Source organism: Mustelus asterias, chromosome 1 (genome assembly GCF_964213995.1).
Source record: "Mustelus asterias chromosome 1, sMusAst1.hap1.1, whole genome shotgun sequence".
NCBI classification, from domain to species: Eukaryota; Metazoa; Chordata; class Chondrichthyes; order Carcharhiniformes; family Triakidae; genus Mustelus; species Mustelus asterias.
In genome coordinates, this window is record NC_135801.1 from 194,482,730 (window position 1) to 194,503,903 (window position 21,174).

Genomic DNA, 21,174 nt, shown 5'->3' on the forward strand with positions numbered 1-21,174 from the left:
CTCGCCCACCACCCTCTGTGTGAAAAACCTCCCCCTAACATTTCCCCTGTACCTACCCCCCAGCACCTTAAACCTGTGTCCTCTCGTAGCAGACATTTCCACCCTGGGAAAAAGCCTCTGAGAGTCCACCCGCTCTATGCCTCTCAACATCTTGTATACCTCTATTAGGTCTCCTCTCATCCTTCGTCTCTCCAAGGAGAAAAGATCGAGCTCCCTCAGCCTATCCTCATAAGGCATGCCACTCAATCCAGGCAACATCCTTGTAAATCTCCTCTGCACCCTTTCAATCTTTTCCACATCCTTCCTGTAATGAGGCGACCAGAACTGAGCACAGTACTCCAAGTGGGGTCTGACGAGGGTCTTATATAGCTGCATCATTATCCCCGGACTCCTAAACTCAATCCCTCGATTGATAAAGGCCAGCACACCATACGCCTTCTTAACCACCTCCTCCACCTGCGGGGCCGATTTTAGAGTCCTATGGACCCGGACCCCAAGGTCCTTCTGATCCTCTACAGTACTAAGAGTCTTTCCCTTTATATTGTACTCCTTCATCCCATGTGACCTGCCAAAATGGACCACTATGCATTTATCTGGGTTGAAGTCCATCTGCCACTTCTCCGCCCAGTCTTGCATCCTATCAATATCCCTCTGTAACTTCTGACATCCCTCCAGACTATCCACAACCCCACCAACCTTCGTGTCGTCGGCAAACTTACCAACCCATCCCTCCACTTCCTCATCCAGGTCATTTATGAAAATGACAAACAGCAAGGGTCCCAGAACAGATCCCTGGGGCACACCACTGGTGACCGACCTCCATTTAGAAAAAGACCCATCTATACCCACTCTCTGCCGCCTTTGGGCAAGCCAGTTCTGAATCCACAGGGCAGCAGCCCCTTGGATCCCATACCCTCTCACTTTTTCTAGAAGCCTTGCATGGGAGACCTTATCGAACGCCTTGCTAAAATCCATATAAACCACATCTACCGCTTTCCCTTCGTCAATGTGTTTAGTCACATTTTCGAAGAACTCCACCAGGCTCGTAAGGCACGATCTGCCTTTGACATTCCCTCTCCTCTGCCTGTCTCCTTCCCTCTTCCTCAGCCTCCCCTTTCTTCCACTCCTCTTCCAGCTCCTCCAACCTTCCCTTTTTCCTCTCTCTTCCAACTTTTCACCCTATTCTCTAATTTCTTCTTGAAATCAGACAATGTTTTGGCCTCAATCACTTTCTGTGGGAGTGACACATTCACCACCCTCTGGGTGAAGAAATTTCACCTCACCTCAGTTCTAAAAGGTTTACCCCTTATCCTCAAACTATGACCCCTAGTTCTGGACTCCCCTAAAATGAAGAACCAAACAAAACCATTTTTAAAAACATTCACGATGATTTTCCCCAGTTTTTTTTGCTTCAAACCAGAATCCAGGTGAAGTATCTATAATTCTGAGAGATTGGAGGGGGGAACTCTGGAGAGTTGGCCGTCCCACCAGGGGATGTAAGGAGGCAGGCAATAGGAAAGTCCACTGTTTATAGAATCCCAACAGTGCAGAAGGAGCCCATTCGGCCCATCAAGTCTGCACTGACCACAATCCCACCCAGGTCCCAGCCCCGTTACCCCAGATGTTTACCCCACTAATCCTTCTAATTTACACATCCGGGGACACTAAGGGGCAATTTACCATGGCTAATCCACCTTACCTGCACATCTTTGGGCTGTGGGAGGAAACCAAAGCACCCAGAGGAAACCCATGCAGACACGGGGAGAATGTGCAAACTCCACACAGACAGTGATCCAAGGCTGGAATTAAACCCGGGTCCCAGGAGCTGTGAGGCAGCAGTGCTAATCACTGTGACACCGTTCGCCATTCGGTCCATCAAGTCTGCACCGATCACCATCCCACCTACGCCCTATCCCCACAACCCCATGCATTTACCCTAGCTAGCCCCCCTGACACTAAGGGGCAATTTAGCATGGCCAAACCGCACATCGTTGGACTGTGGGAGGAAACCGGAGCACTCGGAGGAAACCCACGCAGACACGGGGGAGAACGTGCAGACTCCGCACAGACAGTGACCCAAGCCGGGATTCGAACCTGGGTCCCTGGCGCTGAGAGGCAGCGATGCTAACCACTGTGTCACCGTGACGCCCCGAGTTTAAACTCGGAGAATGCGGCAAGGTTCCAAAGCTGTGTCTCCAGCCTGTTCCCATCCCCCCAGCTCTCTGTAAGCGACAGATCGCAGACACACTATACCTCCCGGCCAAATTGGCAGAATGTGCCTTCTCTTTAATTAGACGCTGGCTTCTCGTTAAAGAGCTGACACCTTCCTGCTTTTAATTAAAGGGCTGCTAAAGCTCAGCCTCTCGAGCCAGGCCTCTCAGCAGTGGGAGCAGGAAGTTCATCTGAAAGGGTGGTGGCAACCTGGGGTTCACCTCCCCAGAAGGCTGTGGTTGCCGGTGGAGACGGGGGGGGGCAGGGGGAGGGGGGGGGGAGGGGGGGGGGGAGGGGGGGGGGGGGGTGGGGGTGTGGCAGTGGGGTTGAAGGGGTTTTGTTGGAGCTGTGAAGACTGAGGCATCTTTGTTGGGTCAAGGAGTATGAAGCAAGCAGGGGCTGAGCGAGAGAGATCATCCCTGTCTGACTGAATAGTAAGAAGTCTCACAACACCAGGTTAAAGTCCAACAGGTTTATTTGGTAGCACGAGCTTTCGGGGCGCTGCTCCTTCTTCAGGTGAGTGGGAATTGTGTTCACAAACAGGTCATATAAAGACACAAACTCAATTTACAAAGTAATGGTTGGAACGCGAGTCTTTACAGGTAATCAAGTCTTTACAGGTGCAGACAATGTGAGTGGAGAGAGGGTTAAGCACAGGTTAAAGAGATGTGTATTGTCTCCAGCCAGGACAGTTAGTGAGATTTTGCAAGCCCAGGCAAGTCGTGGGGGTTACAGATAGTGTGACATGAACCCAAGATCCCGGTTGAGGCCGTCCTCATGTGTGCGGAACTTGGCTATCAGTTTCTAGCAGAGACAATACACATCTCTTTAACCTGTGCTTAACCCTCTCTCCACTCACATTGTCTGTACCTTTCAGACTTGATCACCTGTAAAGACTCGCATTCCAACCATTATTTTGTAAATTGAGTTTGTGTCTTTATATGCCCTGTTTGTGAACAGAACTCCCACTCACCTGACGAAGGAGCAGCGCTCCGAAAGCTTGTGTGGCTTTTGCTACCAAATAAACCTGTTGGACTTTAACCTGGTGTTGTGAGACTTCTTACTGTGTTTACCCCAGTCCAACGCCAGCACCTCCACATCATGACTGAACAGTGCCAGAGGCTCCAGCAGCCAAATGACCTCTTCATTCTTTCGAATGCAGCATCAGCTCTGCCTCGTAAAGTTATGGGTTCAAATCCCACCCCAAAAAAATCCTATAAGGGTCTAAGCCGTCAGTGCAGGGCTGAGGGAGGGGCTCAACCTTCAACCAAGAAGTTGAAACCAGGGCCCACCTGCGTACGATGCTCTTTCCGAGAGTCGGGGCATAGTCGATGGGACAAATGGCCTCTTTCTGTGCTGTAGGGATTCTCTGTTACCTCTGACTCTGCAAGTTTTAGACATTCCATATCCTAGTTTGAGGTGTAGTTAACCCAGCGTGTGGAGAGCCTGGGGCCCAGCACAATTCCACAGTGTGGCGTGAGAAGGTTCCAAGACTAGGGTCGTTATTGGGAGATGTCAGTGATATTACAGTAGGGGGCGCACTTCCGGGATTTCTGCGGGGTGGGGGGGCGCATTGGTGCAGTTATGTCTGTTGCCATGGCGGCACAGAGCGAGGGGGAAACAGGAGGAGGAAAATGTCTAACATCAGCGAAGGCAATGGAGAATGCCTAATTGAAGCCATTAGTTTGAGCACACAGCACTATTTTACCAATTGCTCCCCTTCCTTGGTAACTGCTGATTCAGTGGCCGAATTAATGACCCCCCCCCCCCCCCCCCCGCTCTCCACACCATCACCAGCTCACACCCTCCCCATTCCCACCACTGCTGTACAATCATCCCTTCCCCCCCCCCCTCCCCCACCACCACCCCTTCCTCAGCCCATCAGCTGCTGAAGCCCTCCCCCATTCCAATCTCACTGAGAGTGGTTCCTTCTTCGAGTCAGAGAGGTTTACAGCATGGAAACAGGCAACTTGTCCATGCTTTTTTATCACTAAGCTAGTCCCAATTGCCCGCATTTGGCCCATGTCCCTCTATATCCCTCTTACCCATGTAACTGTCTAAACGCTTTTTAAAAGACAAAATTGTACCCGCCTCTACTACTACCTCTGGCACCTCGTTCCAGACACTCACCACCCTCTGTGTGAAACAATTGCCCCTCCGGACCCTTTTGTATCTCTCCCCTCTCACCTTAAACCTATGCCCTCTAGTTTTAGACTCCCCTACCTTTGGGAAAAGATATTGACTATCTAACTGATCTATGCCCCTCATTATTTTATAGACCTCTATAAGATCCCTCTCAGCCTCCTATGTTCCAGGAGCAATAGCCCCAGTTTGTCTCTGACTTGAGGCCTGCCACTTCTTCACAGTAAGAAGTCTCACAACACCAGGTTAGAGTCCAAGGTTGTGAGACTTCTTACTGTGTATACCCCAGTCCAACGCTGGCACCTCCACATCACTCGGTTCTTCGACAGACTACAGGCAGAGTGCTGGATTTCCCAGCCCTTCCAGCTGGCGGGTTCTCCGGTGCCAGCGAAGGTGCCCCCCCCCTCCCCCCCCCGACCCCCCACACAGTGGGCAGAGGGCAGGTGAACCATGCAAAGACAATGGCGGCTCCAGAATATCCCACCGGCAACCAATGGCGAGCCGCCTCTGCCTCCGGAAAGCAGTGGCATCCTGGTATTGTTGCTAGACTATTAATCCAGAGACCCGGGGTGATGTTCTGGGGACCCGGGTTCGAATCCCACCGTGGCAAATAGTGAAATTTGAATTCAACAAAAATCTGGAATTAAGAATCTACTGATGACAATGAAACCATTGTCAATTGTTGTAAAAACCCATCTGGTTCACTCATGTCCTTTAGTTTAAGTTTATTTATTAGTCACAAGTAAGCTTACATTAACACTGCAATGAAGTTACTGTGAAAATCCCCGAGCCGCCACACTCCGGCACCTGTTCGGGTACACTGAGGGAGAATTTAGCATGGCCAATGCCCCTAACCAGCACGTCTTTCAGACTGTGGGAGGAAACCGGAGCACCCGGAGGAAACCCACGCAGACACGGGGAGAATGTGCAGACTCCACACAGACAGTGACCCAAGACGGGAATCGAACCCGGGTCCCTGGTGCTGTGAGGCAGCAGTGCTAACCACTGTGCTACCGTGCCGCCCTTACCTGGTCTGGCCTACATGTGACTCCTGACCCACAGCAATGTGGTTGACTCTCAAATACCCTCAACGATGGGCAGTAAATGCTGGCCCAGCCAATGACGCCCACATCCCGTGAACCTCCTGATTGGATTATTCCAGTTTCCTCCTCACCTCCCTCCTTACATCCTCTGATAACCTGAGTTAATCGAAGTTCTGCTGCCCCTCATTGTAACTCATACCAATTCCCAAGCACACCCCATCTTACATCAGCTCAAGTTTAAATATGTGGCACAGTGGTTAGCACTGCTGCCTCACAGCGCCAAGGACCCGGGTTCAATTCCCAGTTTGGGTCACTGTCTGTGCGGCGTCTGCACGTTCTCCCCGTGTCTGCGTGGGTTTCCTCCGGGTGCTCCAGTTTCCTCCCACAGTCTGAAAGACGTGCTGGTTCGGTGCATTGGCCATGCTAAATTCTCCCTCAGTGTACCCGAACAGGTGCCGGAGTGTGGCAACTAGGGGATTTTCACAGTAACTTCATTGCAGTGTTAATGTAAGCCTACTTGTGACTAATAAATAAACTTGAACTTAAAGTGACCGCTTTGTGTGGAATCCTTTTCTCCCGCCAGTCCCTCATTGTGTCTGTAACCATCTCCAGTGCTTCAGAACCCCACCGCCACCAACCCCACCGCCAAACTCTTGGTGGAGTTGACCTCGGGGTCTCTGAACTGACTTTAATCACCATTTCAATCGCTCCATTGTTGACGCTTGTGTTTGCACTTGCCTGGGTTTCAAGCTCTGAAATTCCCTTCCCAAATGTCTCATCCACCTCAAAGGTCATCTTTAAAAATCCATCTCTTTGATCAAGATGGTGGTCTGGTCTAATTCCCACTTCCCAAGCCCTCGGAGAAATCCAGGTTACTGTTTGCACGGAACATGTCCCTTCCCGGTTTCCAAGGAGCATTGCTGCCCTCTCCTGGTATCTATATAGTATGATGTGGAGATGCCGGCGTTGGACTGGGGTAAACACAGTAAGAAGTTTAACAACACCAGGTTAAAGTCCAACAGGTTTATTTGGTAGCAAAAGCCACACATCAAAAGTGTGGCTTTTGCTACCAAATAAACCTGTTGGACTTTAACCTGGTGTTGTTAAACTTCTTATCTATATAGTATGACAGGACCAGTAACACATGTCCGGATCACCTCACTGCTGCTCGAATGTACCAAAGGCAATGGACGAATTGGGCAGCATCTCATTGAAAGGAGGACTTGACAGGGTGGAAGGTAAGAGGTTGTTTCTCCCAGCTGCAGAGCTAGAACGCCGGGATGCACAGAGGCTCAGGATGTTTCATAATTAATTGGTGGGACACCCGTGTCACCGGCTGGCCAGCATTTATTGCCCATCCCTCGTTGCTCTTGAGAAGGTGGTGGTGAGAACAAAGAACGAAGAAAATAACAGCACAGAAACACACCCTTCCGCCCTCCAAGCCTGCACCGACCATGCTGCCCAACTTAACTGAAACCCCCTACCCTTCCGGGGACCATATCCTTCTATTCCCATCCTATTCATGCATTTGTCAAGACGCCCCTTAAAACTCACAATTGTATCTGCTTCCACTACCTCCCCCGGCAACGGGTTCCAGGCACCCACCACCCTCTGTGTAAAAAAACTTGCCTTGTACATCTCCTTTAAACCTTGCCCCTCGCACCTTAAACCTGTGCCCCCTAGTTACTCTTCCACCCTGGGAGAAAGCTTCTGACTATCCACTCTGTCCATGCCCCTCGTAATCTTGTAGACTTCTATCAGGTCTCCCCTCAACCTCCGTCGCTCCAGTGAGAACAAACCAAGTTTCTCCAACCTCTCCTCATAGCTAATGCCCTCCATACCAGGCAACATCCTGGTCTGAGCTGCCATCTTGAATCGCTGCGATCCATGTTCTGTGGGTTGACCCACAATGCCGTTAGGGAGGGAATTCCAGGATTTTGACCCAGCAACTGTGAAGGAACGGCGATATATTTCCAAGTCAGGATGGTGAGTGGCTTGGAGGGGAACTTCCAGGTGGTGGTGTTCCCGTGTATCTGCTGCCATTGTCCTTCTAGATGGAAGTGGCTGTGGATTTGGAAACTCTGAGCTGAGCAAGAGAGTGTGGAACGAGAGCAACCTGACTGAGAACACCAAACTCTAATCTACCAAGCCTGTGTCGTCAGTGCCCTCCTCTACAATGGGGAGACCTGGGCCAGATATGTTGAACAAGGGAAAAGATGGAATAGTTTCCATCTTTGTTGTCCCAGATGTATCTGTGGCATCTCTTGGCAGGGCAAGGTCACCAACTCAGAGGTCATGGAGTTTGTTAATTCCATCAGCACACACTTACAGCGTCTATGCTGGCTTGGCCACATTCATTGGATGGGTAAGGACCATATACCCAAAGAGCTTCTGTACAGTGAACTGGCCACTGGGTCATGACCACAGCTGGAGTACAGTGTGCAGTTCTGGTCACTTCACTATAGGAAGGATGTGATTGCACTGGGGGGGCGGGGTACAGAGGAGATTCACCAGGATGTTACCTGGGATGGAGCATTTGAGCTATAAGGAGAGACTGGATAGGCTTGGATTGTTTTCTCAAGAGCAGAGAAGGCTGAGGGGGGGACATGATTGAGGTGTCTAAGATTCTGAGAGGTATGGACAGGGTGAGTAAGGAGCAGCTGTTCCCCTTGGTTGAGGGGTCATCAGGAGGGGGCGTACTTTTAGGGTGAGGGGCAGGAGATTCAGAGGGGATTTGAGAAAAAGCTTTTTCACCCAGAGGGTGGTGGGAATCTGGAATGCACTGCATGGGCAAGGTAGTGGAAGCCGGAAACCTTACAACCGTAAAACAATATTTGGATGAGCACTTGAAATATCACAACATTTAAGGATATGGGACAGGTGGTGGAAAATGGGATTAGCGCGACTTTAGTGGGAGTTATTGTCGGTGCAGGCTCGATGGGCCGTAGGAGCTTTTCTACACTGGGTGACTCTATGACTTCTTGGGTGTCCATACCTCTGCTACAAGAACACCTGTAATTGAGATATGAAGGTGGCGGGCATTGATACTGGCAACTGGGAGATGGCTGTTGATCTCTGGAGGCTGACTCTTTGGAGGAACATTGGATGAACAGAGAGAGCCGGCCATTGAGAGGGCCCAGAGAAAGCAGAGGCCAGAGAATCGCGCACCTCCTCAGCCTGCTGTCTTCCTCAGAGACTGACGTGTCAGAGTGAGGCTCCTGAGCTGCTTAACATAGAGTAACCTCCACAGCATCAACCATCATCTTACAAGATGCACCATAGAAAGCATTCTTTCCGATTGTATCACAGCTTGGTATGGCTCCAGCTCTGACCAAGACCGCAAGGAACTACAAAGGGTCGTGAACGTAGCCCAATCCATCATGCAAACCAGCCTCCCATCCATTGACTCTGTCTACACTTCCTGCTGCCTCAGCAAAGCAGCCAGCATAATTAAGGACCCCACGCACTCCGGACATTCTCTCTTCCACCTTCTTCCGTCAGGAAAAAAATACGTAAGTCTGAGGTCACGTACCAACCGACTCAAGAACAGCTTCTTCCCTGCTACCATCAGACTTTTGAATGGACCTACCTCGCACTAAGTTGATTTTTCTCTACACCCTAGCTATGACTGTAACACTACATTCTGCACTCTCTCCTTTCCTTCTCTATGAATGGTATGCTTTGTCTGTATAGCACGCAAGAAACAATAGTTTCCAATGTATACTAATCCATGTGACAATGATAAATCAAATCAAATCAAAATCAAGATAGAGGCTGCCGCAGAATAATCAGGAGGGGCAAGACTGTAAACCAGTAGAAAGTGAGTTAAAATAAGAATGTAAGAAACTGAAGTTGGATTGGGCCATTCGGTCCACCTTGCCTGCTGCACCATTCACCAAGGCCATGGCTGGTCTACCACAACTCCAATTTCCTGCACTATTCCCATATCCCTTATGATGCAAAAATCTATCCACACTATCTTAAATATTCTCAACGATCAAGAGCCGCCTAAGAGGGGGAATTCCAAAACTGGACAACACCTGAGTGAAGAAATTTCCCCCCATCCCAATCCCCAGTGACTGGCCTCCTATTCAGAGACTGTTGCTGTTGATGCCCTGGTGCTAGTCCCTCCAGCCAGGGGACAGAGAATAGGAGCAGAAGTGTCCATTCAGCCCATCGATTATAATCCCTGTCAAAAACACTCGAAGAATTTAATGTATTGCAGTGAAATCACCTCCCATTTTTCTAAATTCTAGCAAATATATTGCACAGGATCAAATAGAATATACAGCACAGAAACAGGCCATTCAGCCCAGCCTGTGCATGCTGGTGTTAATGCTCTACTCAGGCCTCCTCCTATCATCCCTCCATGAAATTGCCCTTCGCCACTCTTTAGTCCCTTCTCCCTCACACGCTGACCCAGCCTCCCCGTCAATGCATCAATGCTATTCCTTTCATCTTGCAGTCATCAGGACAAACACAAGAAGGCCAAACTCTCACCACAACTTCTACTGCAAGACAAGAATTGGTCGGCAAACCGACTCTGATTGGCTGAGGTGTTGCCATGGGGAAAGCAATGGGGAACTGTAGGCTTCCCTAAGCTCACTGGGTGATTGGAAAAAGGTGCAAGGCTTGAGAATATTCCTTCTGTTTGCGTGTGTCAGTGTGTGACTCCCGACGCACAGTAATATGGCCGACTCATACCTATCCTCAGAAATGGCAGAACAAACCATTCGGTCCCAACACAATCACTGCCTCAGGAATGCCCAATACCACCTTGTTCTTCTCAGGGACAATAAATGCCAGCCTTTCCAGTGACTCCCTAATGAAAGGAAAATCAGTCCCATCTCTTTTTATCCCTTTAATTTCCTCCCTTCTTTCAACTCAAAGGGCACGCGTGATAGAACATAGAATAGTACAGCACAGAACAGGCCCTTCGGCCCACGATGTTGTGCCGAGCTTTATCTGAAACCAAGATCAAGCTATCCCACTCCCTATCATCCTGGTGTGCTCCATGTGCCTATCCAATAACCGCTTAAATGTTCCTAAAGTGTCTGACTCCACTATCACTGCAGGCAGTCCATTCCACACCCCAACCACTCTCTGCGTAAAGAACCTACCTCTGATATCCTTCCTGTATCTCCCACCATGAACCCTATAGTTATGCCCCCTTGTAATAGCTCCATCCACCCGAGGAAATAGTCTTTGAACGTTCACTCTATCTATCCCCTTCATCATTTTATAAACCTCTATTAAGTCTCCCCTCAGCCTCCTCCGCTCCAGAGAGAACAGCCCTAGCTCCCTCAACCTTTCCTCATAAGACCTACCCTCCAAACCAGGCAGCATCCTGGTAAATCTCCTCTGCACTCTTTCCAGCGCTTCCACATCCTTCTTATAGTGAGGTGACCAGAACTGCACACAATATTCCAAATGTGGTCTCACCAAGGTCCTGTACAGTTGCAGCATAACCCCACGGCTCTTAAACTCCAACCCCCTGTTAATAAAAGCTAACACACTATAGGCCTTCTTCACAGCTCTATCCACTTGAGTGGCAACCTTTAGAGATCTGTGGATATGGACCCCAAGATCTCTCTGTTCCTCCACAGTCTTCAGAACCCTATGATGATCTGATCATCAGGTCAGGAGTGGCATTCTTACCCATCCCTCCAATTAACTCAGTCTCTCCCCCTCTCGTGGCCGTCCACTGCTGGAAGAGATGTGACTTGGGCAGCACGGTGGCACAGCGGTTAGCACTGCTGCCTCACAGCGCCAGGGACCCGGGTTCAATTCCCGGCTTGGGTCACTGTCTGTGCAGAGTCCGCACGTTCTCCACATGTCTGTCTGGGTTTCCTCCCGGTGCTCTGAAAGACGTGCTGGTTTGGTGGATTGGCCAGGCTAAATTGTCTCTTAGTGTCAGGGGGATTAGCAGGGTAAATGCGTGGGGTTACGGGAATAGGGCCTGGGTGGGATTGTGGTCGGTACAGACTCAATGGGCCAAATGGCCTCCTTCTGGATTTTATGATTCTATGACTGAGTTGCCATGGTGGCATAGTGATTAGCACTGCTGCCTCACAGCGCTAGGGGCTTGGGTCCGACTGCCAGCTTGGCTCACTGTCTGGGGCGGCACGGTGGCACAGTGGTTAACGCTGTTGCCTCACAGTGCCAGGGATCCGGATTCGATTTCTGGCTTGGGTCACTGTCTCTGTGGAGTCCAAACAGGTACTGGAGTGTGGAGACTCGCGGATTTTCACAGTAACTTCATTGCAGTGTTAATGTAAACCTACTTGTGACAATAATAAATTAACTAAAAAACACCCAGGCTAATTCAACTGTTTTGAAATAAAGAGCCTGGAATTGGGACCAGGCCACTCAGCCCATCCAATCTAGCACTTCCAGAGACGGATGATGGAGCAACCTCTCTTTCTCCACTTGTCCAAGATCCCAATTCCTCCCCAACTCCCGCGCCAATCAAGCTGATCTCCAAAGCAAAGTGAGAGAGCATAGCGGAACACAAAGTATCATCTAATGGAACAAATATTGCCCCTACCTCCTTCAGTGTGCTAAACTCCTCCTTTGGGGGCCGCCGCACGGTTCAGACGTTGAGAGAAAAATGAAAGAGAGAATCCTTGTTAGTGCAAGCCACAAAATGGATTATGCAACATTTCTCAGGGGGAAATTGCTGTGCCAACCTCCCACTCATTTGGGTGAAAACAGAGACAGCCGTGGACAATGGGGGAGATGGTGGCAGAGTGGTAATATCGATGGACTAGGAACCCAATGGCACAAACCAATGATCTGGGGATAGAGGTTCAAATCCCACATCAGCGCTTAACTGAACTCAATGAATAAATGGGAATTGACTCAGGAATGGTGAGTGTAAAAATCCATCGGATTCACTGCTGTCGTCCTGACTTGGTTGGCTTAAAGGCGACTCAGGATTGACAGCAGTGAGGTTGACTCCTAACTGCCCTTTGAAATGGCCCAACAAGTCACAACTGTTCACATGATATATTAATGATTTGGAAAAGGGAACTGAATGTATTATTTCCAAGTTTGCAGATGATACAAAGTTGGGTGGGAGGGTGAGCTGTGAGGAGGATGCAGAGATGCTTCAACGTGATTTGGACAGGCTGAGTGTGTGGGTATCTGCATGGCAGATGCAGTATAATGTGGATAAATGTGAGGTTATCCGCTTTGGTAGCAATAATAGGAAGACAGATTACTATTTGAATGGGTGTAAATTGAGAGAGGTAGATACACAACGAGAACTTAGTGTCCTCGTGCATCAGTTGCTGAAAGTAAACGCGCAGGTACAGCAGGCAGGAAAGAAAGCAAATGGTATGTTGGCCTTCATAGCGAGAGGATTTGAGTTTAGGGATAGGGATGTTTTGCTGCAATTGTATAGGGCATTGGTGAGGCCACACCTGGAGTATTGTGTGCAGTTTTGGTGTCCTTATCTGAGGAAGGATGTCCTTACCATAGAGGGAGTACAGCGAAGGTTTACCAGGCTGATTCCTGGGATGGCAGGTCGATCATGTGAGGAGAGACTAAGTCGGTGAAGATTGTATTTATTGGAGTTTAGAAGAGTGAGAGGGGATATCATAGAAACTTATAAAATTATAACAGGATTAGGCAGGGTAGTTTCAGAAAGAATGTTCCCAATGGTGGGGGAATCCAGAACTAGGGGTCATAGTTTGAGGATAAGGGGTAAACCTTTTAAAACTGAGGTGAGGAGAAATTTCTTCACCCAGAGGGTGGTGAATGTATGAAATTCGCTATCACCGAATGGAGTTGAAGCCAAATCATTGTGTGATTTCAAGAAGAAATTAGATATAGGGTTCATGGTGGGAGATACAGGACGGATATCAGAGGTAGGTTCTTTACGCAGAGAGTGGTTGGGGTGTGGAATGGACTGCCTGCAGTGATAGTGGAGTCAGACACTTTAGAAACATTTAAGCGGTTATTGGATAGGCACATGGAGCACACCAGGATGATAGGGAGTGGGATAGCTTGATCTTGGTTTCAGATAAAGCTCGGCACAACATCGTGGGCCGAAGGGCCTGTTCTGTGCTGTACTGTTCTATGTTCTATATAGCTCTTGGGGCTAAAGGGATCAAGGGATATCGGGGAAGGGGGGATCAGGATATTGAATTCGATGATCAGCCATGATCAAAATGAATGGCAGAGCAGGCTCGAAAGGGCAAATGGCCTCCTCCTGCTTCTAGTTTCTACGTTTCTATGTAAGTCACTCAGGTCAATGATGATTAGAGACGGACAACAAGCACTGACCCACTGAAACCCACATCCATGAAAGGGAAAAGGGGCAAACTATCTCCTTGTGCAGAGGAGACCAAGGAGGGATTTGATTTGAGGTGTTTAAAATCTTGAGGGGGTTAGTAGAGTTGATAAAGAGAAACTCATTCTGACAGCTGAAAGATTGGTAACCAGGGGAGACGGATTTAAGGTGATGGTTAAAAAGACCAAGTATGACATGAGGAAAGGGTGCAGAGGGTGGTTAGAATTTCAGAACGTTCCAGCCAAGATGGAGGAGGCTGATTCAAACAATAACCTTCAGAAAGGGCAAATGTGAAACAACTGTGAGCATATTGTTAATGAGCATGGGAGTGGGACCAACAGGAAAGCTCCTTGAATGAGCTAGCACAGCCTCTATGGGCTGAATGGCCTCACTCAGAGTTGTGTGATTCTAAGCAGTGAGTTGGCACACTAAGCCCTCTACCCATCGCCCTCAGGGTGGGAGCTATGGTACCCTCACTGCTGTTAGCAGCAACGGACTTCCTTCCCCTCTGCCCCATTCCTTCCTCCCTCCCACAACAAGCTCTTCCTCCACTCCACCAAGACCAAAGCAAATGTAAATATGTCAAAACACAAAAAAAAACAACACAAGAGATTCAGAAACATCAAACTGGGTGAAACTGGGCTTGGAATGGCTCCACAAGATGGGGCATGAGCGATTGAAGTCCCATCATGCATCCTGCTGACAATGATGTCATTGGCAATGTCAATATTCTACTTCCCGGTTGACCAATCACAGTGTCTGTTAAAGCACTCAGAGGCTTGAGGTTGATTTAGGTGGCAAACCTTCCCCTGGCGTGTAACTGACAGGAGGAGGTGGCAGCGTACAGATTTATGACGTAGCAAGAATCCAAAGTATGGATAATGAAACGATGGGATGTTCCGTGGGCTGTTTCGCAGAACCTGAACTGTCACAGACATGAAGCTAGCAGAGGTTGAACTCCCAAAGGGGATAGAATAAAACAGCAGTTGGGCGATTGATGGGTAGAATTTCATTTGCCCATACAACTCTGAAGTGTCTAAACAATTAATGTTTCTGTGAAAAATAAGTCATTTTCCCCGTGCTGTACCTGTCCTGGGAGTGTTTGATAGGGACAGTGTAAAGGGAGCTTTACTTTGTATCTAACCCCGCTGCTGTACCTGTCCTGGGAGTGTTTGATGGGGACAGTGTAGAGGAAGCTTTACTTTATATCTAACCCCATGCTGTACTGTCCAGGGAGTGTTTGATGGGGACAGTGTAGAGGGAGCTTTACTCTGTATCTAACCCTGTGCTGCACCTGTCCTGGGAGTGTTTGATGGGATGTTGGATTTATGTCACATTATCAGTAACCCCCACAGCTTGCCTCCTGGACTTGCAGGCTGTCCTGTCTGGAGACAATACACATCTCTATAACCTGTGCTTAATGCTCCCTCCACCCACATTGTCTGTATCTTTAAGATCTGGCTGGTTGTAGGGATTCGCATTCTAATCAGTATTCTGTAACTTGATTTTTGTGCCTCTGTGCCCTGTTTGAGAGCACATTTCCACTCCATCTGACGAAGGAGCAGCGCTCCGAAAGCTAATGGTGTTTGCTACCAAATAAACCTGTTGGACTTTAACCTGGTGTTGTTAAAACTCTTACTGTGTTTGATGGGGACAGTGTAAAAGGAGTTTTGCTCTGTATCTAACCCCTTTTTGTACCTATCCTGGGAGTGTTTGATAGGAACAGTGAAGAGGGAGCTTTACTCTGTAGCTAACCCTGTGCTGTACCTGTCCTGGGAGTGTTTGATGGGGACAGTGTAGAGGGAGCTTTACTCAGTATCTAAACCCGTGCTGTACCTGTCCTGGGAGTGTTTGATGGTGTGGAGATGCCGGCGTTGGACTGGGGTGAACACAGTAAGAAGTTTAACAACACCAGGTTAAAGTCCAACAGGTTTATTTTTGTTTGTGAACAGAATTCCCACTCACCTGAAGAAGGGGCTTAGAGCTCCGAAAGCTTGTGTGGCTTTTGCTACCAAATAAACCTGTTGGACTTTAACCTGGTGTTGTTAAACTTCTTACAGTGTTTAATGGGACAGTGTAGAGGGAGCTTTACTCTGTATCTAACTCTGTGCTGTACCTGTCCTGGGAGTGTTTGATGGGGACAGTGTAGAAGGAGCTTTACTCAGTATCTAACCCAGTGCTGTATCTGTCCTGCGAGTGTTTATTGGGAACATGTAGAGGAAGCTTTACTTTGTATCTAACCCCGTGCTGCACCTGTCCTGGGAGTGTTTGATGGGGACAGTGTAGAGGGAGCGTTACTCTGTATCTAACCCCGTGCTGTACCTGTCCTGGGAGTGTTTGATGGGGACAGTGTAGAGGGAGCTTTACTCTGTATCTAACCCCGTGCTGTACCTGTCCTGGGAGTGTTTGATGGGGACAGTGTAGAGGGAGCTTTACTCTGTATCTAACCCCGTGCTGTACCTGTCCTGGGAGTGGTTGATGGGGACAGTGTAGAGGCAACTTTACTCTGTATCTAATCCCGTGCTGTACCTGTCCTGGGAGTGTTTGATGGGGACAGTGTAGAGGGAGCTTTACTCTGTATCTAACCCCGTGCTGTACCTGTCCTGGGAGTGTTTGATGGGGACAGTGTAGTGGGAGCTTTACTCTGTATCTAACCCCGTGCTGTACCTGTCCTGGGAGTGTTTATTGGGAACAGTGCAGAGGGAGCTTTACTCTATCTAGTTCGGAAGCAGATGTACCTTTCATCGAACATGGACAGATTAATTTAAGAATAGGCCCCTTCAGTCTTACCTGTAAGCCAGGAATACGGTGGACTGTACGCTGTGTGACACAAGAGATACAGAGAACAGTTAGGTGAGGGAATTATTTATATTTCTGGCTTAAAGCTGTCAGTCCAGCATATCCCGAAGGTGCCGATCATACCAACTGTTTGTGCCCAGTTTCTCGCTTCTCACAATGTTACCGGCCCGGATCTGCGGTGAAACCAGCCTGGCGCCGGGACAGGAATTATGATCCTATGACTGAATTTACCTGCACTATATTTTTACTGAGACTAATTTCCTTCAATTCCTCCTTCTCACCGGACCCTTGGTTCTCTGGGAAATTATTTCTATTTTCCTCCATGAGGACAGAACGAAAGTAGCTGTTTAATTATTCTGATGTTTCCTTGTTCTCTATTATAAATTCTCCTGTTCCGGACATTCAGGGCGGGATTTTCCAGCCGTATTCGCCCCAAAACCGGAAAATCCTGCCCGTGGTCAACGGACCTTTCCATGGTCCGCCCCTCGCCCGTTCCGATTCCCATGGCTGGCGGGACGGGAAAATTCCCCCCTTGATTTTAATCACTCCATCGTCCGTGGCCATTCCTGGGTCCAAAGCTCTGGAATTCCCTCCCTACCTCTCTCTACCTTTCCACTTCCTTTGGGACGCTCCTTAAAACCTGCCTCTTCTGACCAAATATCTTCACATGTGGATTAGTGTTTATTTGATGCCACTTGTATGAAGAGACTTGGGACTTTTTACTGAGTTTAGTCATAGAGTCATCGAGGTTTCAGCATGGAAACAGGCCCTTCGGCCAAACTTGTCCGTGCCACCTTTTTTTTTAAAACCCCTAAGCTAATCCCAATTGCCCGCATTTGGCCCATATCCCTCTGTACCCATCCTACCCATGTAATTATCTAAATGCTTTTTAAAAGACAAAATTGTAGCCGCCTCGACTACTACCTCTGGCAGCTTGTTCCAGACACTCACCACCCTCTGTGTGAAAAAATTGCCCCTCTGGACACTTTTGTATCTCTCCCCTCTCACCTTAAACCTGTGCCCTCTAGTTTTAGACCCCCCAACCTTTGGGAAAAGATGTTGACTATCTAACTGATCTATGCCCCTCATTAGTCGCTGTGTAAATGCCAGTTGTCGTTTTACGTGCTGAGGTAAGATACTTGACTTCACGTTTCACGTACCTTCTCTCTTGGAATGAGCTCGAAGGCGGCCAGAAGCTCCCCCGCGTTTCTGTTTCCTCTCCTCACAGGGTACCAGGCCAGCCTGGGGGAGGGCTCCAGGGATGGTTTGCAGATACATCGGCCCATATACTCGTCAGCACCCTGCGGGGAGGGCAGAGGAAAATAAACACAGTCATCCCACAGCCCGTCTCTTTCCACTGTTTCACTCAGATGAAGGCAACCTTCAAAATTTGAGAAATGCTTGAAAAATAAATACATGTCCAAGTGAGACAAGCAAGGAGAAGTGAAAACCAGCTGGATAGCACGGGCAGAATAGGCTGAATGGCCTCATTCTGTGCCAAGTGGTTCCATGACAGTTCTACAATTCTATGGCTGGGATTTAAGGGCAGCACGGTGGCACAGTGCTTAGCACTGCTGCCTCACAGGGCCAGGGTTCAATTCCCGGCTTGGGTCACTGTCTGTGCGGAGTCTGCACATTCTCCCCGTGTCTGTGTGGGTTTCCTCTGGGTGCTCCGGTTGCCTCCCACACTCCAAAGATGTGCAGGTTAGGTGGATTGTCCATGCTAAATTGCTTCTTAGTGTCAGGAGGACTAACAGGGTAAATACGTGGGGTTCCAGAAAGAGGGCCTGGGTGGGATTGTAGTCAGTGCAGACTCAATGGGCCAAATGGCCTCCTTCTGCACGGTAGGGATTCTATGATTTTCTGGGCCCTCCTGCCCAGTGGGATATTATGGTCCCATCGACCAGAGCACAGATTTAAATGGGTTGCCACATCAAATGCCACAGAATACCATCGAATCCCTAGAGTGCAGAAGAAGGCCATTCGGCAAATCAAGTCTGCACCGACACTCTGAAGAGCATCCCACCCAAGCCCACCCTCCCGCCCTATCCCCTTAACCCCACGCATTTACCCCGCTAATCCCCCTAACCAACACATCTTTGGACACTAAGGCACGATTTAGCACTTAACCTGTACACCTTTGGACTGTGGGAAGAAACCGGAGCACCCAGAAGAAGCCCATGCAGACACGGGAAGACTCCCCACAGTCACCCAAGGCCAGAATCGAACCCGGGTCCCTGGTGCTGTGAGGTGTTGTGAGACATCTTACTGTGTTTACCCCAGTCCAGCTCTGGCATCTCCACATCATGGCTGTGAGGCAGCAGTGCTAACCACTGTGCCATCATACCACCTCTGGCAGGACCAGAAAATCCTGGCCTATGACCTTAATACTGTCCCACACATCACTTCTCCCTGTCTCACATCCCAATGTTTCCTTCCTGAAGACAATTTTGATTTGATTTATTATTGTCACATGTATTAACATACAGTGAAAAGTATTGTTTCTTGCACGCTATACAGACAAAGCATACCGTTCATAGAGAAGGAAAGGAGAGAGTGCAGAATGTAGTGTTACAGTCATAGCTAGGGTGGAGAGAAAGATCAACTTAATGCAAGGTAAGTCCATTTAAAAATCTGACAGCAGCAGGGAAGAAGCTGTTCTTGAGTCGGTTGGTACGTGTCCTCAGACTTTTGTACCTTTTTCCCGATGGAAGAAGGTGGAAGAGAGAATGTCCGGGGTGCATGGGGTGCTTAATTATGCTGGCTGCTTTGCTGAGGCAGCGGGAAGTGTAGACAGAGTCGATGGATGGGAGGCTGGTTTGCACGATGGACTGGGCTTCGTTCATGACCCTTTGTATTTTTTGCGGTCTTGGGCAGAGCAGGAGCCATACCAAGCTGTGATACAACCAGAGAGAATGCTTTCTATGTTGCGTCTGTAAAGATTGGTGAGAGTTGTAGCTGACATGCCAAATTTCCTTAGCCTCCTGAGAAAGTAGAGGCGTTGGTGGGCTTTCTTAACTATAGTGTTGCCATGGGGGGACCAGGACAGGTTGTTGGTGATCTGGACACCTAAAAACCTGAAGCTTTTGACTATTTCCACTTCGTCCCTGTTGATGTAGACAGGGGAATGCCCTCCACTACGCTTCCTGAAGGTGATGACTATCTCCTTCGTTTTGTTGACATTGAGGGAGAGATTATTGTCGTCACACCAGTTCACCAGATTCTCTATCTCATTCCTGTACTCTCTCATTAAAGGCCTGAGACCTAAGATAGGGGACCCTCAGTGGGCTGAATGGCCCCCTGCTGTCATGTGACATTCTAAGAGAAAGTGCTGTCAATGGTGAGCTCGCAATGAGTCAACCTCGGATGATACAACATTCTGCTAATGTTGAAATCGTCAATCATTCCATGGCAGAACATCGAATCCCAGGGAATGATGCCCGGATAACCCAAAATTCTACACTGGAGAATCCACATTGGTCAAACTTGTCTAAGCTCATCATTCTAACTCTTTTAAACTCTCTAACAAACGAATAGTGTGGAAGACCATTTGAAAGTGTTTGACCGTATGGGGTTAGAGATCTCCCTGCTAAATTGGTTATGGGATGCACCACGGCAGGTGGAAAGAAACCTTTGATTTTGATTTGATTTGATTTGATTTATTATTGTCACATGTATTAACATACAGTGAAAAGTATTGTTTCTTGCGCGCTATACAGACAAAGCATACCATTCATAGAGAAGGAAACGAGAGAGTGCAGAATGTAGTGTTACAGTCGAAACAGCCACAATGAAGGTGGCACAGTGGTTAGCACTGCTGCCTCACAGCGCCAGGGACTCAGGTTCAATTCCTGGTTAGGGTCACTGTCTGTGTGGTGTCTGCAAGTTCTCCCCGTGTCTGCGTGGGTTTCCTCCGGGTGCTCCAGTTTCCTCCCACAGTCTGAAAGACGTGCTGGTTAGGTGCATTGGCCATGCTAAACTCTCCCTCAGTGTTACCCGAACAGGCGCCAGAGTGTGGCGACTCGGGGATTTTCACAGTAACTTCATTGCAGTGTTAATGTAAGCCTACTTGTGACAAAGATAAATAAACTTTAAGTTGTGTTGGATCAGCTGTTAAAAATGTTTCAGCAGCGGCCCAGCCAATGAGCTTCATTCCTGGAATGTCGACCTTTGTATTTTTTTTTAACGTTTTGGGGCATTGGCACCAGTTTGTAAGCACTTGCTGTGTGGAAGAATTCCTTGGAGCAGAAAACTCCATTTCACAAATTCCCCGCCATGGAGTGTTTACCTGAGGGGAGGTCGGCCAATGTCTCGAAATTCCTTGTGACGGGACCACAGTGTTGTACAGCACGGGTTGTAGCCCAATGGTGAGATAGTCTGGAACAGGCATGCCACACTCTGCAGGTGCCAGAGACTCAATAATGAATCACACTCTTGGCCTGATTGGAATTTGCCACTCACCATTCCAGCAGCATCCGATAAAATTGGGGAATCCAGGAAGAGATGGTGAAGGGTGTGTAAACTGTTTCACTGCAGTGATACAAAGCCCTGGTTGGACATCAGCTGGAGTGATTTACAATACCACACCTCACAACACATCATCTCCGAGTAAGGAATCATCCATTTTTTAAAATCCATTCATGGGACATGGGCGTCGCTGGCTGGGCCAGCATTTATTGCCCA

General features: G+C 48.7%; 1 protein-coding gene across 3 annotated transcripts in view; it reads right to left on the reverse strand.

The window, feature by feature from the left end:
- Window positions 1–21,174, reverse strand: part of dysf (dysferlin, limb girdle muscular dystrophy 2B (autosomal recessive)) — a 334,329-nt gene that overhangs the window by 77,845 nt on the left and 235,310 nt on the right. For all 3 annotated transcript variants that reach the window (XM_078224513.1, XM_078224514.1, XM_078224512.1), the window contains 3 exons: window positions 17,652–17,792; window positions 16,483–16,512; window positions 11,944–11,967 (listed from right to left, as the gene is read on the reverse strand). In XM_078224513.1, the coding sequence (XP_078080639.1) occupies window positions 11,944–11,967; window positions 16,483–16,512; window positions 17,652–17,792 (195 nt within the window). The remainder of the gene's footprint in view (window positions 1–11,943; window positions 11,968–16,482; window positions 16,513–17,651; window positions 17,793–21,174) is intronic.